Source organism: Colius striatus, chromosome 1, assembly GCF_028858725.1.
Source record: "Colius striatus isolate bColStr4 chromosome 1, bColStr4.1.hap1, whole genome shotgun sequence".
NCBI lineage: Eukaryota > Metazoa > Chordata > Aves > Coliiformes > Coliidae > Colius > Colius striatus.
The window spans coordinates 123,509,682-123,536,262 of NC_084759.1; the positions used below are offsets into that span (position 1 = coordinate 123,509,682).

Consider the following 26,581-nt stretch of genomic DNA (forward strand, 5'->3'; position numbering starts at 1 on the left):
CAAATAATCGTCGCAAATAGCTACAGAGCAAACGTTTCGGGGCCGGGATCTCCGCAGCTGCAGAGCTTCCCTCTTCTGTGGACTCGGGGCTAAATGTCGAGAGGCTCGGCCTTTCGGTGGGCACCTTTTCTTCAGCGAATTGCCGTTTCCCAAAACAGGTCTGTCTAGAAACAGAGCTGGATTGGCGGCATAAACTTTTTTCGTCATGTAATCATGATCGTTTTGCAATCTTTCATCTCCCGTTTGCAATCACTGCTACATCACAGAAAACAGGGAAATATCGAGGCGGAGGGGGGGGGGGGGAGCTGAATGGTATCAGAAATCAGTTCACGTCTATTTCTAGAGAAAATGACCTCCATCATTCCAACGATAAACACGAAACCTGTTTCAAATGCGCCTAGAAGAAGATGAATGTTATCTGTTTTCACACAATACAGAGGTTGACACCTCGTTTACACGCTGGCGCGGCTCGCGAGCTTTTTACGGGCCTGTGTTCGTGCATATAAATACAAATACCTTTCCTTCAAAGAAGCTCTCTAAATTTCGACTGCTGTGATTGGGTTTTGGTTTGGGGGCCTTAGCGGGTCGGGATGAGACAGATGTTTCTTTTGTCTCATTACTCAAATAAGAATGAATTCGGGGGGGCTTGGGGGAAATCCATCCAAAACAAACTGGCAAAGAATATGATATATACCTGAGTACTCTACGATTTGACCTAGGTTGCCTCTCCCACACAGCTTAAATCCAAAGGCAGACAGACGGACAGAAGAGATGGACAGACCAGCGGGCAGGGACACGGACAGTTTTTGCAAGTCAGAAAAAGAGCGTGAGTTCAGACTCGAGATTATCCTAGTTCACTAGGTTTATTTATTTGAATGGAAGCAGATAGCGCTTTTTGAACGCACTAAAATCGCACCGACACTTTGCTGTCAAGTTCAGAGGAAGAAGGAGAACGCGTAGTAAACTCTTCCTGAGCAGCTGAGGGTAAAAATCACACTCCACACAAGATGACCCTGAGGCTCAGACACAGCACGAAGAAGGGTCACAACCAGGGGCTACATCACTCATACTCACCCCCTCTGCCTTGCCAGCGGGTCGTGTGGAGACCAGAGACAACACTTCTAGATGCCTTCAAACAGAAACCAGCCACTGACAGGGCAGCCTAACGCGCGCACACACACGGAGGACGCTCCCCCTCACGCACACACGCTCACATAGCGGCATCAGAGGCAGGCAAGACCCTGGGTGCCGGCTCTGAGCTGCGATGAGTTTCGAGAGAGGCACGGGGAGCCCTCGCAGCCCCCCTGCTCATCCGGGGCCGGGATGGGGGAGTGAGGAGAGATTTGCAGGGACCTTGGCGTCCTTATCGTGTGCCAGATGCGGGATTCTCAAAATGACCCCCTTCCACCACTCCCGTTCCCCCCGGGGAGCTCTCCGGCTCCATCAGGGCGGCAGGGAAAGGTTGGGGGGGCTGGCTTGCCGGCTCTGGGGCAGCCGCACCTGTGGGTCCTCCCCCGCCTGCCCTCTGCCTCCATCACCGCGGGGTATTCCCGCACCACACTCCAGCCAGCGCGTTAGCGGCCCCTGTCCACACCCACGCCCCACAGCTCCACACGCTTTGCAGGCGTTCTCTTCCATCAGAGCCTTTACACGTATCTTCCTGATTTTTTTCTTTCTTTATCTAGATATATATATTTCACATGGGATCTTAACTCTTACACTGACCTGTTTGCCATGGCAACCGATCACTCCGTGCTTAGGCTATTTTCAGTAACGGCAATAACGATTTTCCAGAGCGTTTTTAGCTCTGTCTTATGGATAGACTCGCTTCCCCCGAATCTGCTCTAAACAGCGATTGTCCAAGACTTAGTTTAATCTCTCTGTCCAAACATATCTCCCAAACCACCATAATGCCACTGCAGCGCCTTAGAATGTGGAAGGAGACAAATATGTATACATATGCCTTCCCCGTCTCAATGCTGCCCATCTCGCAAGAATTAGGGGGAAAAAAACTAAACCATATGTGTACAACGCCACTTTCCGTATCGCACTATAAGATAAAGAGCTTTGTAGCGTTTATTAAATGGGAGTCGCTAAAAAGAAGGCCCGGGAAGATTATATCCGTATTTGAGAGGCAAATGTTTGTTTAGAACATTTATTTCGGACACAATAACACTTGGAGAAAGCTTGCGAAGCATAACGCAAGTCGCTGATGTAGACGCCTCAGTGGCCACAAGTAAAAGAGGTAGAAAACACATTCGTCGGGGTTGACCCCTGGGACTTGGAGAGAAACCGGGAGTGGAGACATGCCGCCCGAGGTGAGTACCAGGAGATACAACGGAGAAAGACCGGCTGCTCCGAGCCGCGGGACTGATGCGCTACCCGCCCTCGGCACGCAGCGCCGGGGGCTCCAGCACCCGGAGCCTCCGCTGAAACGGCGGGGAGAGCTCCAGGCTTCGCCGAGAGAAGAAAAATGATCATCTGGATTTAACTGAGGCAACTAACGCCATACCCTGCACGGAACGTCTCAAGTCTCCATTTCTCGAGAGGAATCCACTCTCTACACGTTTTCTCCTTTTTCTTTTGTCCTTCCTCTTTTTTTTTAAAAAAAAAAAAATCTCTCCTAAATTGGTTTTCGTCTTAGGGAAGTTGCTGCAATTTTCCCCACTGAGATGTTTTACAAGAGCGGGCTCTGCAGCCCGCCGCTGTCGCCTTCCCCGCCTGCCCCATGCACGTTGCCTCCGGCCCGTTTTCGCGAGAATCTGGAGTTTAACCTCCCGTTCATCCCAGAGAGCTTCAGCTGCGGGGAAGGTTACACGCCGGGGTGCTCGTTAGCTCGCAGATTTATTCTCTGTCTCATCAAACACGCTCGCTTTGGCCGAAATAGGATGAAGGCAATCATTGCCTTACTCTAAGTCCCCCCGAAAGCCCTTGACGCAGACGCCTGCAGCTTTGCCCACCCACGAGTTTGTGGGTCTAGGAGGGCGGCAGAAGACAAAGGGTTCCGGACTACCCCCTCTCCTCTACTACCTCTCCCGCCACGCTGAGTCTCGGAGACTTGCAAGGCTTGAACCCCGTGGAGGGGAGGAGACGCAGGGATACCCGAGCTCTAGCATCGCATCGCGAGTCTCAAAGAGGGTCAAGGTTGGGATACATGGCCAGTATGGGACATCGCTTTCCAAACATCACGTCTCTGCTTTTGTTTCGAAGGCATACTTAGTGAGCCCCAGCAGAGGCAGCGGGGAACGAATAAAATCGAGAGGAAAAGGTCGTGTGTCAGAGCTCGTATTGCGACAAAAGAAGACAGGCGTCTTTATCTGTCCCTACATTCATTCTGTCCTTGCTGCAATTAGCAAGATCAGGTGCATTCTGCTTTGTCTATTCCATCGCCCTCGCTTGAAAATAATGAAAGGTCGCCCGGGCAGGGTAGCAGACTTATCCCTCTTCCCACGTTACAGAGGTGACAGCTCGAACAAATCCTCGTCTCGTCTCCTATTTTTCGTTTAAGGAAAAGGGGAGGGATTAGAGGATAACTTTCGATGAGCAGATCAGCCCCCTCCCGTATGCTTTCAAACCGCTTGGTCACTGAAATTATTCTTAGCCTCCGGCTCACTTGAAGGAAAATGCTGGGGAATAATCCTGAGGAGAGAGTCAGACCGAGAGTCACCCTCGTTTCACTCGCAGCGCTTTGCTACCCCAAAGGTGGGACAGGCCTGCCCTCTTTCCTGCTCTGAAATCTACGGGAGGGCGAAGAACGAGCTTTAGAGATGCTGACCTTTTAGGATGGCACCCAGTGCTGGGGCTCTGCTCCGTTCAGCCAGTAATCATCATCGCCCGAGAGGGAGGAAAGAAGGGAGAGAGGACAAGGGTCTCCGAAAGACAACGGGCAACTTGAGCGTCAAGACGACTCCTGTTCTTTTTTTGACTCTTGGAAGGGCTCGGTGGATTCCCGGGGCCCACGGGAGAGCCCGGGGACACAGCCCAGACCCTGTGAGGAGAGGTAGCACGGAGCACCTTTTCTATTCACCCCTGGGTGCTGAGCCCAGGGCTCCCTCCCCGAGGGGATTAGTTAGACTTTGGAAGGCTAAGCTGCACCTCCTCGCGCCCGCGGGGCTGGGGGTCTGCCTTCTCGCCCCGGTCAGAGCAGCGGGACACCGGCGGCCCCTGGGCCTGGGCTGGGGGGGGGGCTTTAGGAGTGGAGGCGGGGGGTGCGTGGGGCGGCCTTCTCCGCGGCCCCCGCCCCGAGCCCGCGGCTGCCCCCTGGCGCCCGCTGCCGCGTACGGCGCGCCCCCGCCCGCGGGGAGACCCGCACGGGTCGCGCAGCCCCTCCGCAGAGGGGAAGCTCCTTCACACCCACGGAGGCTGAGCGACGCTCCCCGCCACTGACGCTTCCCATCACATACTCGTTTTTTTTGGTTTTTTTTTTCCACTGGCTGCTGTTTTCGGCGGGGTTGAGGCTTGCAGCAACGGTAGGCAGGGGTGTCCCACCCTAGAGACACCCACCAGCACAGTGAGGGCCAAGCAGAGGGACCAGCTCCTTACAACCAACAACCAACAATCCAAAGTGCTTACTATTCAGGAAATTTAGTAATTATTTTCCCCCTCCCTGTAGTGACATTACCCTTCTTTTGATATTAGATCCTTGCCAGGGGCCCAAACTTTCAGGCCGCATGAAGGAGGCAAAGATTAAGGAGCTGCAGCAGAGACCGTAGCATAAGTCTTTCAGGACATTTTCAGGCATCTTTTTGCAGCAGAACAAAAAGTATCAAGTTATAAAGCAACAGCCTTCAGGTTTCTGCAAAGCAGCCAGCTTTGGCGCTTTCATTGGATCCATTATTTATTACTCTGGATTGAACTGTCTGCCCTCCAGTGCATTTCATTATGTTTATCCATGCCACAAGCAGCACTAATAGAGCATCTCAGGAAGAAATACTGTAACTCTGCACCAAGTGAGGGCATTTTCAACTGGAAGGCTCAAAATGCTTAGCAAACATTAGTTTAGCCTCTTAACACCTGTGTCATTAACCAAAGAGCACAACTCCTCCTGAAGAAATAATACTAAAGGCACTGAAAACGGCAAGGCAGACAACAAAGACCCAAATCACATTAAAAACAACAGATCAAAATGGCCTTGGCTAATGCACCTTTTGTTCTTTTCTATGAAGGTGTAGCAAAATATTCTACAGAATTGATAGGAAATCTTCTTTGTTTTAATTCTCAGCTGATGATCCTCAGTGGCAGACACATTACACTTAAAAAAAGAGAATTAAACCAGCCTCCCAGCATCCATTCAATCTTTTCAGGCCACTCAGAAATCTCCTTTGACAATCCGCTGTTTACTGAAACATTCCCATAAATCATAAAGACAACATCCACACTTCAGCTAATTCATTCCCTCAAAGGCAAGCAGAGAGTAGAGGGAAGCGCTTGGAGTCAGCACTTTGCCGGCTTAAATAAGGAAAAAAGTGGTGTTTATAGACTTTCGAGCAAGTGACGCTGATAAGGAAAACAGATAAAAGCAGAAGTGATGCCTGCAGAAGTGATGCCCATCACCTCAACTTGGCTTTTATTCTATACAGGCATATATTGTAACTTAAAAGTTTGTTTTAACAATACTGTTTCTCTGTAAGAATTAAGTCTATTATTTCTAACAATAAACCACCCCACAAAAGCACATTTCCTCTTCACTGGTGCCAGAACAACCTGCTCCCACAGAGAAGTTCACAACACACCTGAATCCAAGATTCTTCAGAATCCCAGCACATCTCTGAGCTGTTTCTGCAATGGCTATTAACACCAAAATGATACTTTCTCAACAGGTCACACCAACACCATGCAACCTGCAGCCTTCATGCAGCCCACACAGTAATCTACTTGTCAGCATCCTTCTAGGGGAGTGTATGTTCCTGAATGTAAACCAGGATTGTTGCAGTAATTGTTGCAGATCTGTTGTCATAATGGAGGTGGTCATGCTCTCCCAACCAATGTTTTCCCAAGGTCCCACAAGGTGCTTCTACCTTGCATATCAACATACACACCTAGCACTAGCTCCAAGAGAGAAATGGGTTTAGTTGTTTGCATCTAGTGCATTCAGCCTGTGACTAGACAGCAACTTCAGCTCTTCTTGAGAAGTGTTTTTGATGTGATGGGGAGGAGCTCTCTGTGCATCAAAACTATAGTTAAACTCTGACCCTTTGAGATGCCTTGTCCATGGGGATTTCACATATGCCTCAGGAATGTATGATTGGATCCTTTTAAGACACACAGCCACAGAATCCCAGCATTAACTCTGCATACCTTGCTTTCTGTTGAATGAAAAAAAGTGCAACCTTTAAGAGCAAGAATCTCAGGAGTAACTTTCTGATCAGAACAGATGGAAGGCAGGACACACACGTGGATAACAAGTCTTGAAGAACCACTGTTGCTGTAAGGTAAATACACACAGTGCCACTCACAGTTTACATTTGGCCCACAAGCCTAAGACAAAATTGCTATTTTTCCCATTCTTGCTGTAGGAACATCTGCCAGACAGGCCATGAAAGAGTAAATGTGGGGAGGGCAAGCCCCAGCCCACTCAGATCTTTCTTGGCTTGAGTACTCAAAAGTCACTTATTGAGATCTTTGTTATTCATTCTGCAAACACCATGAAGAGAGTCTTGAAATACATTTGAACGACTGTTTCCAGTCACAATAAAAAGTCAGTCTAACAACATTCACCATCGAAGATTTTTACTTTGAGAGGTATGTGGTTTAGGGAAGGAAACATGAAGGTAAACAGTATGAATGAAGCCAGATACCACCTATGTCAGAAACTCTGGGTAATGCCAGAAAGTAGCCTTGTTTTGATAATTCATCTGTATTTAGCTTAACAATGCTTCCATAAATCCCAGGGCATCAGGAAAGTGGCTTTCTTCTAAGATAGCAGAGAACACACCTTCACTGTTTCTAACAGAAGTTTCATTAATTTTATCAGCACATGACCATCATTTCATGTTGATAGATGGCAATAAAGTCACAGCAACAATGAAGACATGTCTCCAAATCAGACCAATTGGAGAGCTGTAGGCACAACAGCATGTGGAATAAGTAATACTGTCCATAGAGGATCTTGCCTGTGCTTTAAGTTCCCACCTGAGCTGCAAGCATTTGGTTTCAGAATAGTTTAGGACACCAAGAGAAATGTGGTATTACCTTGCTGTGACATAAGCTGTTGCTCCCCATTTGCAAACGTTAATCCATTAACCATTCAAATTAGACTCATACTCTTTTTACATTGATTTTATCAAGGAAGCAGATGGCTTACTTTACTCCATCATCCCCTACAGCCACGTAACTTCTCATGTCAGCCATATGCATGAGGCTATGACCATGCTATCATATCCAGCCTTTTACAAGCATGCAGTTACTGTCAAACATTTAATGACTTTTAAAGATTTCAGTGCTGAAACTCTTGTCCTGACATTTCGTTTTGCAGATACACCAAATATAGCACATCTGGAACTGATCAAGCCTTCTCGTGTGGCATAGATTTGCTGTTCCTGCTTCATAGCCACGTTGGAGTGCTGAGATCACGACAGCACAACAGACATCGATCTCAGTGTTTAGTTTCATCTCCATAGGCAGCATGAGACCATTAGTGTAGTGGATAATCTCATCTTCAGTCATGGTGTTCTGTGACAGTAATTTACCACAGTAGCAAAATATCTTCCCAGATGTTAAACTGTTCATCGTACCTTGGCACATGTACTTATCCCTCAGTGCAGGAGGTTGGCATTTGAGTTTATATAAAATAATTGTGAAACCAAAGCTGCTGCCTAAAAGCAAAATGATAGTCTGCCATTTGCAGACATAATGTGAGACCATTGCAGGTAGAATTATTTTTCCTTGGCACAAAAGAAAATAAATATATTTTTGTCAATATGACTACATACAGAACCAACAACACCATCCAGAAAGACAGCAGGAATCAGCACAGAATCTTATGTGACAATAAGGAGATTTTTTTCAATTCCTCAGCTGTCATCTGATCACCAAAGGACTATGCAATAGAAAGCTTGGTTGAAAATTCAAAGTTTAACAAAAGTCTTCTCTCACAACTTCAATTTAGTGAATTAAAAAATCCAAGCCAAAACAATGAACATTATATACAATCCCAGTTTTGCTGCAGATTTTTCCCTAAAACTGGTCAATGCAACTAGTGAAGTCCCACGATGTAAAGGACTTTTGAAATGTTGAGAAGAGACGCCTAGGTCCTTCTGAGGATTTTCACGACACAATAAATTGGCATTCTTCTTGTAACTATTATTGCCAAGTTTACCCAGAATGAAGCAACAGATCAAACAACTTAAAGGAAATTAGACAGTTCAGTGCAGCAGAAACAGGGTTTTTCTTTTCCAAGCAGGAACAAATAACATCTTTCCTGAAGAGAAGACCTTTTCCACAAGATTGCCTATGCTAGCTTGCTAGAATATTTTTTTCCATGAAGCAAATAATCACTCATAAACAAACAAATTGGTAGGAACTCAAATGCAGAGATTATCAGTACACATGAAAGACCCATCTGCTGTTTTGAACATAAATCTAACCAAGCTGGACCACTGAAAGAGTATACTCATTAGATTTCAAGACTCAGATCCACCTGAGTCCATATCGTTGCTATTATCAGAATCACACACCGACTCTCTCTGAGTTTTGTCGTGGTCCTCTAGCCATATGGATAACTAGAACGTGCATCAGAGCAGTAATGAAAAATATGAATGAATAATTCCAAATGGAACTCTATCTCTTACTGATTCTATAGCAAACACTGAAATTGGTATTGTAGCTTATCAAAAACAACCTGTTTTGGGAAATCCTCATTTTGGGAAAACATCCAAAGCCTTTGGATCTGCATATTACATTTGGTGTTGGCTAATGGTTTCTAAACAGATTTCTGCTGACAGAATTGTGTATCAAACTGTGGAGACTGGAAAAATTAAAGTTTCATATTATAGTACAGCCCTCAACAAATCAGATACAGAGTTCCTACACAACCTAACATAAAACCTTTCACCAGCAGTAGTTGCTTTTGTCAGGGTCATGATGGCCCTAATGAAGGAATGAGAAAAAAGAAAACCTGCTGACAGGTTTCCTCTGATAACCTACAGTCACAAAACATTTAGATGAAGGCCAGTCCCCAGAGATCTCACTTCACTGTTGTTCCTTAAACTTTCAGCTCAATTCTTGGAACTTCCTATCCTTGAATGGAGACGAACATCATGCTGCTAGAGGAGTTTTGCTGGAACTGTTTGCAGACAAATAAACACCAAATCAGAACTATGGTCAAGGCTTTCTGAAGAATCAGGGAACCCAGATCATGGTGTTTGAAAACTAACTATACTTCAACCACATCTTTAAGAGTTACAAACAAATTCCAGTACAGTGAACAATGTACACACACTCCAGTTATTTGAGTGGGATGTATATGATGGAGCATTGCCAGAGTTAATTTATGAGGTCAATCATCATCTGGAGTCTCTGCTGAAGAAAACATTGTTCCTGAATCTAAAATTTCCAGTAAACTCTGTGCTTTTATAGGGGTTTTGCCTGGGCCAGATTTTTGGTAGCAGAGGGGCTACAGGGGTAGCTTCTTTAAACAAAGATCTGCCAGAAACTTCCCCTGTAACTGACAGGGCTAATGCCAGTCAATTCTACGACAGACCCCACAGTGAATCCAGGCCTGGCCAGTTAGTGACTGAAGTAATGCCTCTGTTGAACAACGTATTTGAGAAGGGGAAGAAGTTGCTGCATAGTTGCTCAACTGCAGCAGCTACAAGGAGTGAGAATGTGAAAACATCTCTGCAGTCACCAAGGTCAGTGGAGAAGGAGGGCTGTGACTCTGTGGGAAGCTCACTCTGGAACAAGTTCCTGGCAGGACCTGGGAATTTGTGGGGAGAGAGGAGCCCACACCAGAGCAGGTTTGCTGTCAGGACTTGTGATCCTGTGAGGGACTCAGGCTGGAGCAGTCTGTACCTGAAGGACTGTTCTCTTGGTGGATGATCCAGGTTGGGGCAGGGTGTGAAGAGCTGCACCCATGGGAGAACCCATGCTGGAGCAGTTCGTAACAAACTGTAGTCCATGGGAAGGACTCACATTGAAGAAGCTCACGAGGGACTGTCTCCCGTGGTAGGGTCCCCAACTGTAGCAGTGTGATGAGGCCTCCCGCTGAAGAAGCAGCAGCAAAGTCCAGCTGTAATGAACTGGCCACAACCGCCATTCCCCATCCCGTCTGCCACCGAGGGGGAAGGAAGGAAAGTCCTGGTAAGAGGAAGGGGTGGGCGGAGGTGTTTTAAGATTTTGTTTTATTTCTCATCTCCCTGTTCTTGTAGTTTATTAATAAATCAAACCTTTTTTTCCCCAAGTTGAGTCTGCTTTGTGCATGATGCTAATTGCTGAGCAATCTCCCTGTCCTTATTTCAACACACAAACCTCTCGTTATATTTCTCTCTCTCTCCTGCCCAGTTTAGGAGGGGGAGTGATATTACCACTTGGTGGGCACCTGGCACCCAGCCAGTGCTAAACCACCACCGCTCTAAATTGGGAGCACAGAACTGAGACTCACTATCAGTGTCTTTTGACAAGGCATAATATGACTTCCTAGGAACCATTGGCCACAAACGTAAATGCCTCAAGTGTAAAAATATTGTAGTGTGATTTTAGTAAGTTATTCACCACAGAGTTGACATTTATCTGTAAAGAAAAGTGACTCTCTTCAATTACCTGCAAATGCTGTGTTTGATAACACTAATCCCAAACACTACATACATCCTTCAGATGCACTGAACATACAGGAATTAGAAAAGAGGAAATTTCAAGCCACAGACAGAAATTACCGCACATATTTCAGGAAAAGGATTGCTCAAGGATGCTGAAACAAAGAGCAAAGGGTAAGGATACTTCTCCACCTTTCAACTTTTCTTTCTTCAACTAGAAAAGACGTGATTGGATCTCTCTCTTACCCTGTCTTGGAAGAAAACCTTTGAGCAACGTCCATAGCACCACAGTGTATGTCCACACTAGCACTGTGGCTGGGATCAGGTGCGTGCTTCTGCAGAAACTATCCACTAATGGCACTTCAGCAGGCATCATAGAGAAATCTCAGGAAATAGGAGCTGGATCAAACCAATAACGAAAATGCATTTCAGGAGTGCACCTATGCACTCCAGATGTAAACATACAGTAAACCCCCCAGCACACTGGACTAGAATTAGTGTGAAACAAATCCTTCTGAAATACATAGCATCAAGCCTTCTCCAACCACCGCTCTTATTCGTCTGCACTACTTTGCTAAACACTGCCACAAAACACTATCTAGAGTGGGTGTTTACAAAAATGTTCTGAAGAGGAAACAGGGAAGTAGAAAAAGTGCAAAGCTATCAAAGCAGCTTGGTATCAAACTTTTACCCATAGTAGCAAGCACATGTTGCTTCAAGGTCAGTTTCTACCTGCCAAACTCTTTCCAGGTGACAAGTAAACATCTCAAAGAATGCAATGAGGCAGTCAGACTATGGCCAGCTAGACTCTTAACCTGAATGCCAAGATGGTTAACTTCTCAGAAAAGATATTCTCTAAGGAAATTGAAATAAGCAGCAGATACCTGCAAACATCTACATTACAGTTGTTTCCTCTCAGGGGACTCTAATGATCATGGTTGTTAGTGGAATCTGGATTATCTCATTGGACAGATACAGCTTTTATTTTGAGAATTCCTTCACTGAAGTTACTAAAGAAAAAGCTAAGTCAATAATCAGAAAGTGAACATATTAATTGTAAGTTTAACTTTCCCGATGAAGAAAAACCAGGCATATTTTCTTACTTGAAGGAAACAAGTCAGGCAAGTAAGATTCTGACTGACAAGAGAAAAGGAAGAGGAAAACCCCAATCTATTAATTGAATTAAAAGGAGAGAAAACAGTAAATTTGATATAAACACTGATAAATATGTAATGCATTAAACCCCAATCCCAAATAAAGGGATCTTCTTCAGCTTTTCTTCCTGCTTTACCTATGTGATTTTTTGAAAAAATCCCTTAGTATTGAAAAGACTGCTCAGAACAGTTTGGTTAATGAGCCACAACTCCCTGTTCCTGTCATACCCTCCACATTTTTTTTTAAAAAAATGAGTTATATTCAAGACACGTAAATATTTCTACTTCCTTTTCACTGCAAAGAAGGTGTGTTGAATGCCAATACATAAGTAACCTGAGTATTGGAAGTGTAGACATCTTGAAACTATGATTCATCTTTTGAATGTATACTCCTATAATTGCTAGCAAAAAAGAGGAACAAGTGAAAACTACATACAATAGTGTTAAAAGTTTTCAGTATCTCCATGAGCACTATCTTAGCTTCTCATAAGGAATCTATTGTGGGGCCTTTGAAGGAGTCAACCTATGTTAAAAAGTGTCACAGCAAACACTTTATGCCAAGTCCACAAGCAGTGGTAATTCTGTGCCTTAATTTTTTGTCTTAGTTCCCATGTAGACTAAGGCAGCCATTAAACACTAACAAGAGTTGTGTAAAACTGTCTAAATATGCACAGTTATAACTGTGTCCTTTCTTAATCTGCTCCAGCTAATTTGAAGCCAAGGACTATTTCTTAAGATGCTATCTTTTTCTAGTAGACATTACCTTGGACTGGTCTATACTGAGTTCTGTTTCATATCATCCTGTCTCCATTCACTCTGCTCTTCTAGTATTGACTAACATTAGAAAGTCTGTCATGATGAAGTTCTTGCATAGCAGGTCTTTTTCCTTGGATCCCTAACAAATAAATATAGGTCTCAGTACAGATCCACTGATGCTCAGTCCTCAACTTCTTGGTTTGCAATTTAGGTAATTCTTTCTGAATCATCTCTTATTATAATTCACTAAATTTAAAACTGAATAGTTGTGGTCTCGTTTTTTTTTTTTTAAACCAACCCAAACAAATAAACAACTGCACCACACAGAACCCTTCCCCAGTTTTACTAACTCCGTAATGTATGACTGCAATGCTTTATGAACATAGGTATATAATGGTTACTAGCTGCTGGAGTACAGGATTAACTCATTTTACATTACAGTATAACAATTTCAAACAAAATACTACTAAGTGTAATGATAAATTTAAATCTGCTGGCACAGGACCAGTAAGGCTTTCATTATGTTTTAACATGTACTACTAATCTCTCTTTGGAAGAGGATGTATCTTTTTAGCAATTCCCCTTTGCCACACATTCCCCAACAAATGCCACGATCCATGGGTTCCAATCTGTGGGTCTCATGAGGCCTAAGATCAGCACAGGCTAACACCATTCTCCCATCATTGAGCTTTCTTGACGCTCATTAGTGTCAGTTCATAAAGATTTATTTAATCACTTTCTGTCTCTGACCTCAGCATAATTTTCCAAACATGTAATTTTACAGAAAGTTCTCTGATTTCTCAATCTAAGATTTCTTTCACCCAGGATTACATCCTTTCCTGTGCACCTTTTCTAAAGGAGTCCTAAACTTGTTGCCGAGATGAAAATCCTGGTGCTCCCTGCTAAACTGAGCAACAGGAGCAGTTTCTCACTGAAGTACTTTGGATCTGACTAGCAGGACGGCATGCGTGGCAGAAGTGAAATTGAAGTTCACTCGCTGGATTCTTTGCAGTGACTAATCAAAGGGGCCACCTACCACAGTAGTCTCAGTGGGTTTTAGAGTATGGATATCCATATCCATAGACACATTGACTGTGGTTGCTGCTGCCCTCTCTCTGACTATCCTGACAAACTCCATGCTGGTCCCACTGGAAATAACTGGCTTCATGTAGACTTTTTTAATGCAAACACCTTCAGTGTTCTACTTGGATTTTCTAGGAAAACAAGGTTTTGTTTCAAACAAAAAGATACAAATAACAAAATATCTTTCCCAAGAAACAGAAGGCCTCATAACTATTCAGCAGTTTCTATGTAAATCCTACCAGTCTTCTTATTTCTTGATAGATAGGGGCAGCTAGTTCTTTGGCTTTCTCTGCTCCATCCTCTAAAACCTTTATTAGATGGGATTTGTCTTCCTGGAGTTTCTTGATTTCATTCCTGATAGGTGCAAACTTTTGAATAACTGACTCTGCTACCACCGCTTTGTAGTGAGCAGTGTCAAGACCAGCAGATTGGTGTAGTACTTCTTTGATGCTAAGCCCCGTTACTGCAGCATGAATGGACACCAGATTGGAGACACCAGGGCGACTGTCTGGGTCGTAGGTCACCTCAGAGGTAAAGTCAGTCACAGCTTTGCGGAATTTCAGCACTATTTCATCAGGGCTGTCTGCTATGTTAACAGTAGCTAACTTCTGTGGGTCTGACTTGGACATCTTCACTGCTGGATCTCTGAGAGATTTTATTTTCTTTGTTGTACCTTAAAAACAAAAGAAAAAAGTAATAATTACGAACACATGTGGACAATGGTTTCTTATGACAATTGTTAAGAACAATCTGTAGCAGTATGATGAAGTTGTCTGTTTATCTTTGCTTAAAAATGAGTTGTGAGCACAATTGTGTACGTGCCTATTTAGTCCTTACACCTTTCCTGTCCTTCTAAGTCACTCTTCTCCTCTCAAACTCAATTAAAATCTGCTCCATTTACCCTCCTCTCTCTAAGCAGAAACTTCTGCTGGGACACTTCCTAATATTTTTTTGTGGCTACATGCTCATTTCCCTTGAAAACTCTCTCCTCCCTTGTATTTCTGGTACTGGGGACAAGCCTATAAGAACATGGACTGCACGTTACTGAAAGGTTCTGTAACAGTGGAGAAAGGTTAAGTCCACTAATAAAAAAGAATCACGGAACAGCGAATCTCCTTACTTTAGGAAACTCTTCCAATCAAAATCTCTTGGTCATTCTCCTAAATATCAATAGAGGCAGTTATTAAAAGTTCCCTAACTGAACACTAACCAGCTCCATAAGAGGGAAAGCACTGTTCATATCAGAGATGTGGGTATTGTACAAACTGCTAAGATACACGTGTTCACATGAAATAGAATAGTAGCATTAGGACAATATTGTAAAGTACTTTCTTTAATAGCATCAACTCACACTGTTACAGTCTTTCACCAAGAAACTTCACTCACAGAGTACACAAAGTACCACTGATCTAGGAAGTACTAACACCAATTGTTTTTAGACACCTAAATCAGTCAACTAAATTACCTGTGTACTCATACATGGCCCATGTATTCAGTGACAGGATAAGTATTCTTTCAGTGTACAATTCAGACTGTCCCAGGAAGTGCTCTGTTCTGAATCACTTTTGGAAGAGTCTTTCTGATTTCTGTGAATTTGAAGTAGTCCATGTAATCTAACTGCCTACAGCTAGCAAGTCTGACTAGGACCCCAACTCCTCCATTCATCTAGGCTATTTCATTGGTTTGCATACACTTGTGCACTTACAAAGGTAAGCTTTTCATGAGGAGAGTGAAAAAAATGTTTGGCTTTGTTTCGTTTTTCCAAAATTAAGCTTTTTATTTCCTGGGAAATATTCTTACCTGCCTCATAGTCTACACTCAGCTCCTCATTACAGTATTCGGTATTTATCTGTTCATTAGAAACTGCAGAGCTTGCAATAACTGGTATTCTCTAAGCTCCACTTTGGGTCTAACATAATTTTTGTCACTGAGGCTTGAAAATTGAGAAAGGTTTACTACTGTCTGTCTTTTCTAAGGTGAGAGCCTCTTGCCCTTTTAGGGGCGAAGGTCTTTGCTGTGCATTCCTTTATATTACTTAAAACAAAGATGCAATGCTTCTTCCTTGACCAATTCTTCACGTTTCTTAACAAACATGCCATTTGTGCCATCTGACTCCTCCTCATCCCCCGGCCTATGACCTTATAGCTCAAAAATGGTTGAGAAGATTTTCCTTGTAAGTGTCCCTGAGTTTAAGATCAAAACAGGAAAGTCTAAGCTCTCTAAGAGACCCTTGTGGAAATAAGCAAGTATGCATCAAACACAATTAAAAGAATTTTGAGCACCGTAACAATAAATCTGCAAGCACACTTAAGGTAAACATCTACATTGCAGACACTGAAGAATTCTGCTTGTTACAGGTCTCTTGTCTTGCTTCTTATACGTCTCCTAAACTAGCAACATGGAAATCCTGCTCTTAAATATTCCAATACTTGAAGAGCAAGGCTGACTGGCAGTGGCAGAGTGCACCTGGCCCCCTGGACTAGAATGCCAGATGTCGCATACATTCCTCTACCGGGGATTTGTAAAGTCTTATGTCTATCTTGGGAGTTCAGTTTCACAGCCTCTAGTCTCTTGTTGTCAAGTTTTTAATTTCCCGCTCCCTTAGCATCAGTTTGCTCCCTTTTCTTGGTGCCTGAAACTATTTCCATAATATTTAAATCCATCTTCCACTTTGAAGTGGAAGGGGTGGGGAGGGGATAAACAACCAAAAAACCAAGACCAGCTCACTTAAAATGGCTTTGGGCACAGGAAAGAATTCTCCATATTTCTTGTTGAAGTGTTGTGCTATATCTTGGGCTAGTTCCAGGTGCAGGACTTGATCTTCTCCAACAGGAACATGTGTCGACCTTTTAATAAAAGACAGATACAGGAAACTCAGCAAAGCTCTCCAGTTCTGCTGAAATGTTACTCCAGACTGTCACAACTTCAGCCATGAGTGAGGGTCAGATTAAGCCAAGCACTCAGTCTCAGCTAGATATGGCTGCTAGAGAAACAAGATTCCAAACTAACTATATCCCAGGATGAGACTGTTTTTTGTGTTGAACTTAAGCACACCTCCAAGTGTAAAAATAGCCCTTTGGAAAAACATATATGGTAAAGGTACCAATAAGAGCAAACCATTAAACTTATCTCAAAGAAAAGGTTTTGTAGTATCGCCTGCTGTCTCTTTAGAGATCAAAGAGCACGTGTTACAGTGTGTGAACAAAGGAAAGAAAGATCTGCAAGACATACAGTGCAAGCACCTTGCCTCATCAAATGTTGAGAAGTTAGTATTGTGAATCAAGCAAAGGAAAGAAGGGAGTGCTTCTGCCTCATAGGTCATCATTATATAAATATGATGTAGGTCAGTGCTTCTATTGCCACAAGTGTTATCATTCATAGATATTAGGATCAAAGGATCATTTGATCTTCTGTATTTTGAACTCAATAGCTTGAATGCAGTTCTGGAGGAAAAACACAATCCTCATTAGAGGATATGAAGAGGTGAAGATTCCACTACTTCCCCTGGTGATTCTTTCCCACAGTTAATCATACTTGCTAAAAATGTATGATTCTTTTAGATGAGACAGGCTTGAAGTTGTGCCAGCCTTTGATTAGTATCCCCCTTCCTCATTTTTTTCTAAGTCGTATGAGGTATTCAGCTCTGAATCCTGGATACATTCCAGTGTAAGAAAGGTCATAGAATCATAGAATGGTAGGGATTGGAGACAATTTCAGTTCAGTACAGTACTCCTTCCTTCCAATTCTGAATTACTGGTCTGAAAATCCAGGAATCAATTTGTCCACCTTTATTCCCCACCAAATAGCCAGTTGTCCACCTTTATTCCCCACCAAATAGCCAGTGAGGCAACCTAAAACCAGTTACAGTAGCCAATATGAAATCACAGTGGCCTACAACTAACAGAAAGAAAAGAAGTTACCATAATCAATATACTTTTAAGCAGGTCAAAAGAAATGTTTCCATATGCCAAAATGGTTCCATATTCACAAAGTTTGCCACTGAACAGAAAACATATTGTCTTTCTAAATGCCTCTGCATGGGTTTTTTCCTTTTAAAATTTTTTAAATAACATTTATGTCCTGGTCTTATTTTTTTTTACTCCTCTCTGTCACGTATTTACCTTCTGTCAATTTTCCTGTCTCTTTGATCCTTGGTTCGTCTGAATTAGTACTGTTTCTCCCCTTTCTCCAGCTCTTAGTTTTCTTCAAGACTGCCATTCCCTTCCCGTGTTTCCATTTCTCCCTGGTTCTTGTTATGTTTTTACATTAAAATGTTTCTTATTAAAAATATGATGTCAGATTTTTTTTTCAAAGAGATACTGTTTATCTTTCACTTTCTTGTTTAGTGCTCTGTCTGGACAGCCTGCTGTTAATATACAAGGTAGTAAGCAAACTACAGGCTTCACTAAGGAATGATGAATCTCATGATCTTACCAGAGATGGCAAAGACAAAACAAAGTGATTTCTGATAAAGTTGTCCAAATTTCACCCTTAAACACTACTTGGCAAACAGAAGTCTGCCTAGAAGATTTTTTTAATGTTCAAATTCACTCACACTTTTCCCGTTATTTTCAGTTAAAATTCAAGTGAATTGGAAATAACATCTACTAGTCTTCTAATATTACTGTTTTCCCCTGCTAACTGATCACTTAGAATTAAGTTTCCCCAGATTTTTCTGTGCTAACAACTGGCTCACCTTGATTATTCTGTCTTCCTCAAGTGCCTGCCCTCATAGTTCTGTATTACTTTTCTCTTCTAAAAAATGTTCACAACTTCACTTCAGAACAATTTCACAAAGCACATACACTCAGAACATAAAAAAATAATTAATACATCGTGCATTGTGTCTGACGTGTGCTTACCGAGACAGTTGAAACATTACAAAATATAACCTATCACAACAAAGCACTACAAGCTTCATCAGCCAGGCTACAAATTTAGCTATGCTGAGCTCATTAGAGTGTATTTCCATTGCTGCATGTATAACACTACAGAGAGAAAATTGAACTAGACCAGGTCCTGCAAGGTGCAGTAAGTTATTTGCTATTTCATCAGTGTCAACAGGCCTGCAGAGAATTCCATGCTAATATGGGTCTGCTGTATACATGCAGCTCACGTATCTCTGTAGTGCTCTGCATAAAATAAAGTGTACCTACTTAAAAAAAGAGTGTATATATCTGTGTGGACATAATATGTAATGTGTATAATTAATCATCAATGTGTTACAATTCTCTGAGAATTGTTCTGAAGTAATCATCTTTTTCTCTTTACAGCCCTGCTGTCATCTATTACCAGTCTTCTGATCTAAATCACACCCAACTTTTCCACTTAAATAGTTAATATGTTAACCTGATGAACATTCATTCTAATCCAACTGAACAGACATTGCCCATGGGCTCACAGTCTGACTCTTACTTGTACAGCAAAATATCTGCTGCTTGAAGCACTGGGTAAGTCAACAAGCCAACAGTTCCTTCATTATTCTGGCTGCCACGCTTCATCTGTTTGCAAAAGAAAAACAGAGAGGAATCACACTTTTTGCTAACAATGTCAAGGTCTGTGATTTTAAGTAATTAGGATTCTGAGTTATTTGAGTAACTTATTGAGTAACACTAGAGAAAAGCATTCCATGTAAAATCTGCTCCTTGTGAATACAGGCATCCCTTTTTGTGTCTGGTATTTATGAATATCCCTATGCTATTCTGTAGTGAGAAGAAAACACAGGCTTATTTTTATCAGTAAGATTACAAACAGAAAGAAGATTGCAAATATAAAAGAAACAGGCTGGGTTATTACACTGATTATTCATAATCTCTACTTTTTAAATAGCATGTTCATCAGTAAATTTTATAAACACTTTATAGTAGAGCTATAAAAAAAACCACTAATACCTGTGTTTCACATAAAAAATCAAAATACAGTGATCACACACGGTCACCAGGACAGTCAACGACAGCTAGGAGGAGAATCCAGAACTAGAGGCAGAATCCAGTGTTCTTGCCATTAGTCACATGCTGCTCCCCACAATCCACCGACTATCCTGAAGTCCTTTACTACTTTAGGACACAGATTGTTTAAACCAAGATAGTCAGACTACAGATACTCATTCTCTTCTAGCAATGGCATACGTACTTGCTTTTATCAAGGAACATTTTCATTATCGAGAAACATTCAAATTAACACTTTAATTATTTTGTTAAGTCTATTCAAATATAGATTTTTCTTACCTTCTCTCACAGCTCCTGTCTTCTATCTACATATCTACGTACCTAAGGTTCAAGGGACCCAATTTGCAAAGCCTAGCACCTGTAACACCTATCTGTAGGTTTGGAAAGTCAATCCAGTCCAAGTTGGATTTAAGAGCTTAACTTAAGAACCTCAGGTTTGAAAAGGTTGGCTTTAATCTATGCCATGCATTAACGCTGGTTGCTGTATTTAAGTTTTACTGTTTTTATTTAATTAAGAAGAAAAACAGGAAAAAAGAAAACATCTGGAGGTATTTAAGACCACTCTGAACTCTGCAAGCCAAACCGCTCTTAAGAATTTTTTTTTCTTTTTTGATACTTCCCTCTCCTGCCTTTGGTTTTTCTACTTACTAAATGACAAACTAAAATACAAGGAAACTGAATGCAAGAACTGTGTTGATGCAGTACCAAAATTAAGAAGGTGAACATATAAAAGTTGTGAAGGTAAACATTTAAGGTGCATTAATTTTATAATTTTGCACATTATAACTTCTATTCTCCTCTTCCAACATATGCTTCTTTTACACCCTCTTCCATCAAATCCACAGAATAGCCACTCCTCATGGTGGAAAAAGAAAAGTTGCTTATGGGATATCTTAATTAGCAAGGCTTAAGGTTTCCACTGTAATATCTTGTAGTTGTTTTGCAATATTAAATAAGCATTGAAATAGCTCTACGCATTCCAGCAAAATCTGTTTAACAATACTAAATGAACCTTCCATTTAGTACAGTTTCTGCAAGTCTGTCAAAAATACTATCCTACAGCTTCCAGCAGGAAAACATTCAATGACAGAAACAGAGCTGGAAAGACACATTTTCCTCCTTCTACCATAGGACTAGAGAATTCCTTTAAGCTAAAGCAAGGTCAAGCAAGATACAGTTGGTACTTCACACGTATTTCAAGGGCAGTGGTTCTACTGGATTCCCATATATTTCCTTTCAATTTATGAAACCATTTGTACCTTCCACTGTGGCAAGCGTAGCAGACGTGGCACATTAGTTAAGCACCCAAGAATCCAGGCAAGTTCTGCATGCTCTGGGACCTGAAAGTACAAAGTCAGCATGTATTATAATCTTCTGTGTTTCTATGCATATTTTCTCAAAATCAGTACATATAAATAGCATAAGAGCTAGAAAACCATTTATTTTTATCTATTATTCTTTCAATAAGATCAAGTGACAAGTTAATGGAAAGTTTTGGACACAGCACAAATAGAATGTAGTGTGCTGTGCTATGCTCAAGCAGCACACCCAGGTTCTTGATCCTATTTGCTCATATTCTGAAGAAGAAAGAAAATACTGCAGCAGTAACAGAACTGAACTTCCATGTAAACTCCCCAACTACTGCGCCATAGCCTCCCCACACCTTGAGATAATACATTAACAGTTACAAACCTCTTTGCCTTTCTCAGTTCCAATGCCAATGCTGCATTTCTTCTGAATCAGGGCTCCGAATGCACTAATTTCCCATAATTTTTCTGACCAGCCTCACCTCTTGCCCATGGCCCCTGGAGCACCATTTAAGCTCAGAACTGTCCAGTTATTGCCTAAACTTCCATTACACTGCAACATGGCTGGCAGTACAATAACTGCACATTCTTCACAAAAGCCTGATCTAACAGCCAGCAAACAAGAACAGGACTGCTTCACAAGGCTGCAGATCCAGCCAGCCACAAGCCAGGCAGGAACAGTTTCCTCCCTGACCAGGACAATGATCTGCAGTATTTAATCAGGGCAAGGATGTTGACAGCGACAGCCTGGTGATCATCAGACACAGCAAAGTAAATCAGTCACATCTGAGCTCAATCCAGGAAGCTCAGTGAGTAAACCAGGACAACAGGGACAGGGTTGAGCACAGGTACACCGATGTAGCTCAGGTGTGGATTCTGAGGGCCCAACCCTAAGTGGACCTCCAGGATCCCTGGGCAGAGGGTGCACAGCTGGAAGGTGTAGGTGAGATTTGTCAGGGCCCTGGGTACACCAACAGGTCTTAATGACCCTGACCTGTCTGCAAAATAGGGATAATGTCTAAAGTTGTGTGTCAAATTTTACAGTACAGCCTAAACTGTGGATCAACTTTGTCCCTTGGTTCTGTAATCTGATCAAAACTAAAACTGATCTGCAAGTGAAAGAGTAGGATCAGGGCCCTGCATACCCTTCAGGAGAAAGAGAAGGATCAGGCCCCCACGTACACTTTGCTACATGGGAGGTTTGAAAAAGTGAGAGAAAGTCTCCATTTAAGCTCATACCATAAAGTCTTCACTTAACATTCTGTGGGGATTGTGGTTATAGTGCAATTTTAATACTTTCAGAAAGACATTAGACAGGGTGGTTGCCTCCCTCCTGCTAAGAGGAAGACTTTTTACAGGCAGAGACAAGAAATATGCTGTACAACAACTTCTGATGGATGAACCTTGACATATATCCTTCAGGTTTTGCATTTCCAATATGCATTTTAGGATTAGTAAAACAGGCAAGCATTTCTAATGCATACATTGTTCTTTTCTTTCTTTCCAGTCATTTTGGCCTGTTGCTAGTTAGCTACATTTTTAATTAAAAAAAAAAAAAAGTAAAAGAGGTGATCTGTGTTCTGCTCCTTTGCTTACATGTTTGATTCACTCTTTTCAATATTGGCACACCTGGATGTTTTAAGAGCATGCTAACTGTCTCAAAGATGTTCAAAGCTTCATGCTTGCAACACAGTATAACAACCCAGATGGAAAGTAGTCATAAGCGTTTGTTAACAAGTAAGAATTACTAGCATTGTTAATGGCAATTCCTTTGTTGTCACATTTTAAGTGTAGTCATTTCCTAGCTAAGAGTCATTAGACTATTTTGGTTGTCAATGTTATATAGAGGTATCTGACTTGAAGACAACAGCTATGCAATTAGTGATATGGAATATTCCAGGTTGATTTTTCTCCTCTTTCTACCTTTCCCACAGTTCTTTTTTTTTTTAATTGCCCCATGTTCATATGACCACAATCTTCTGTGCACAAGACAAAGTACAGCAAGATGCACCAAATGTACCTTCTGCAAGAAACAAAGAGTGAACTGAACCTTATAGAAAATAATATAGAAAAAAAGCTCAACAATCCAATTTAATTTAGAAAGAATCACCATCTGTTTCAAAGTGGTTTCTCATTCCTTTCTAGTCACGGATAGAGAGGAGATGGTGCTCTGTTGCAATTGTGTTGACACAGACTCCCTTCAAAAGCTATGCAGTCATTGATCCAGCCCTGTCAGACGTTGCTTCCATAGCCAAGACTGCACGTGTGTTTCATTGCATCAACAGCTTTGACATTGCATCAGTTACCAAAACATCAAGTGATCTAAACAGCATTTGTTGAGTTGAATCCCCTGTTCTGTGTCCTAGCAAGTTATACTCACTTTCTGATCCTCAAACAAACAGAGTCCTTTCCTAAGTAAGGCTACAGTGATGAATACTGTGAAGAATGTGCCTGATAGAAGAGGGAGAAAATATAAAAAAGTGCAGAGGTTAGAGATTTTGGTTGGAAAAATTTCAGTACTGGACCCTAATGAGTTAACATTTATCATTCAAATTGCAGTAACTGACTATATGTTGGTCTGTGAATCAGGAGGTACTAGGTTTAAACCACAAATCATTTGTCAGACTAAATCATGGTTTAAGCTACTGTGTTTTACTTGGCAAGAGAGGCGGGTAATTGCTGCATTTGCTTGGTCACCGTGCATCAGCTCAAATGTGGTTACTCATTAAGCTACAGTACTCCATCACTTTGATTGGATAACTTTGAGTACAAAGAAGCTGGAAGAAGTGAAGGTGTATATGATACCAGTAAAATACAGGCCCAGTCTACTCTTTCTTTCTGGGACTGAGCAATACTAATGGGCCACAGGAAAAGCCATTCTCTCAGATGAACTCAGTCAACCTCCTGAGACATTTACAATTCTGAGCAAATGTCTTCATTAAACAACTAAAACATAAGAATGTAAGAAATAATATTGTACTGATCACAACAGAGGCAACTGTAGCCTAGCACTCTGGTTCCAGGAGCAGCAAAAAGAGATGGCATTTAGAGTAAACACAACAGCCTATTGCTTCCTCATACTTCTCCAGCATCCATAGTTGTACTAGGGAATTACTCCTGGCCCAGTCTTGTTAGTATCCATGTTTCCTAGGAATGTGTTTTAACTCCTTTCTGAACCAGCTGATACTGCTCACTTCATAACCTCATGCAGCAACAAGCTCCAGAGGTTCAAATCTGATGTGTAAAGAAGTACTTTAATTCATCCACTAAACTTTTGTTTACTAGTTTTTAATGACAGTTGTTTGTTGTTTTGCACAATGTGGTGAACAATACCACATTCAGTTTATCCACTGCTTTTCTGATTTTGCAAATTTTGATTGCATCTACACCTCAGCCATCTCTTCTTTGAATTGAAGCACCCCAGACTTCCAAAGTTTTCCTTTTAATGCAGCTACTCCATCCCTTGCAGCATTAATTCACTTCCCTACTTCCTTCTTGAGATGTAGACACTTAAGCTCTAGCCAATATTGACGATATGGGCACCCTAAAGTTTTCTATTGTGACAAAACATCACCTCTGTCTTGTTCTCAGTAGCCTCCCTGGTGATATGTTAATGTTGACACATTGTTGGCTTTTAAAAAGAATTACTTGTGCTGAGCCATTGATTTCAGAGAACTGCCAAGAATGACTCCCAAAATTTTTTTCCTAACCGCTCAATACTGTAAAAGAAAGCTTAGATTACTTTTACTTAGATACTTTACTTTGCATTTAAATTTTTTCTGTCACTAATTTGCCTGCCCACTCTGTTTCATGCATCCTTTTGAAGTTCCTTTCCTTGGCATAGAATTTGACTACCCAGAAGAACTTATCATTGCCCACAAACTTCTGTTCACTGCTTTCTTCAGGTTATGAATAAAGATGCTGACCAGAATTGCTCCTAGCGTGAATCCTCAAGGGACATGACTACTGACTGTGCCAGTAAAAAAAAAAAAGATCATTATACACTGTTTGTCTTTCAACTCCAGCCAGCTGCAAGACTAGTAATGAACACTTCCTCCAATACTTTTTTTAAAAAAGACTTATGTAGAACCTTGTCAAAGGCTTTTCAGAAAATAAACATCCTTAACGTTCCTGGGATGTCCTTATCTATATGCTTAGTGACATCCTCATAGAGTCCAGTAGTTTAGTGAAACGGGACTCCCTTTAAAGAAACAACAGTGACTCTCCAAAGAGGCTGTTTATTCATTCACTCAGTGTCCTATTCTTTGTTCAAGACTCTATCATCCTCTACTAAGATGAATGTCAAAATCATCAGTTAGTAATTTCTGGGGTACCATTTAAAACTCTGCCTGTGTATTGCCAACATGACTTCAATTGACCACTGCTCTGACACAGTGATTATGTACAGTGGTAGACTGTAAACCTTGTCCACCAGTCCTGCCATTTCACATTGGAGTTTTTTTCAGACTCCCATCTGAATGCCACCTGTTTTTTAAATTGTCTATCTTTATCTAATAGTTTCTGTAACTTTGCAATAAACTGACTTAGCTCTTGTGGTAGTTTAGCCCTGGCTGGGTACCAGGTGCCAACCAAGTGGTAATATCACTCCCCCTCCTAAGCTGGACAGGAGAGAGAGAAATATAACAAGAGGTTTGTGAGTTGAGACAAGGACAGGGAGATCACTCAGCAATTAGCCTCAAGGGCAAAACAGATTAAACTTGGGGAGAAAAAGGTTTGATTTACTAATGAACCATCAGAACAGGAAGATGAGAAATAAAACGGAATCTTGAAACACTTCCCTCCATGCCATGCCTCCTTCTTCCCAGGACTCCCCTTCCTTCCCCTCCAGCAGCGCAGGGTTTGGGGGATGAGGGTTGCGGTCAGTTCATTAACAGATGGACTTTGCCGCTGCTTCTTCTCAGCAGGAGGCCTCCTCACACTTCCCACTGCTATACTGTGGAGTCCCTCCCACAGGAGACAGCCCTTCATGAACTTCTCCAGCGTGGGTCCTTCCCACGGACTACAGTTTGTTACAAACTGCTCCAGCATGGGTTCTCCCATGGGTGCAGCTCTTCACACCCTGCCCCAACCTGGATCATCCATCAAGAGAACAGTCCTTCAGGTACAGACTGCTCCAGCCTGAGTCTCTCAAGGATCACAAGTCCTGACAGCAAACCTGCTGTGGTGTGGGCTCCTCTCTCCTCACAGACTCCCAGGTCCTGCCAGGAACTTGTTCCAGAGTGAGCTTCCCACAGAGTCACAGCCTCCTTCAGGCATGCACCCACTCCAGCGTTGGGTCCTCCACGGCCTACAAGTGGATCTCTGTTCCCTGGAGGCCTCCATGAACTGCAGGGGCACAGCTGCCTCAGCATGGTCTTCACCAAAGGTCACAGGGGAGTCTTTCTTTCAGGGCCTAAGCATCCTCCTCCCCCTCCTTCTCCACTGATGTTGGTGTCTGCGGAGATGTTTCCACATTCTCACTCCCTGTAGCTGCTGCAGTTTAGCAACTGTGCAGCAGCTTCAACTTCTTCCCCTTCCCCTTCCCCTTCTCAAATACATTATTTACAGAGGCACTACCTCAG

General features: G+C 42.3%; 1 protein-coding gene across 3 annotated transcripts in view; it reads right to left on the bottom strand.

The window, feature by feature from the left end:
• Positions 1 to 11,581: 11,581 nt before the first annotated feature.
• WARS2 (tryptophanyl tRNA synthetase 2, mitochondrial) overlaps positions 11,582 to 26,581 on the bottom strand; it is a 49,597-nt gene continuing 34,597 nt past the window's right edge. For all 3 annotated transcript variants that reach the window (XM_061988756.1, XM_061988754.1, XM_061988755.1), the window contains 4 exons: positions 20,952 to 21,032; positions 19,160 to 19,245; positions 16,472 to 16,590; positions 11,582 to 14,417 (listed from right to left, as the gene is read on the bottom strand). In XM_061988756.1, coding sequence (XP_061844740.1) covers positions 13,969 to 14,417; positions 16,472 to 16,590; positions 19,160 to 19,245; positions 20,952 to 21,032 — 735 coding nt within the window. In that variant the 3' untranslated portion in view covers positions 11,582 to 13,968. The remainder of the gene's footprint in view (positions 14,418 to 16,471; positions 16,591 to 19,159; positions 19,246 to 20,951; positions 21,033 to 26,581) is intronic.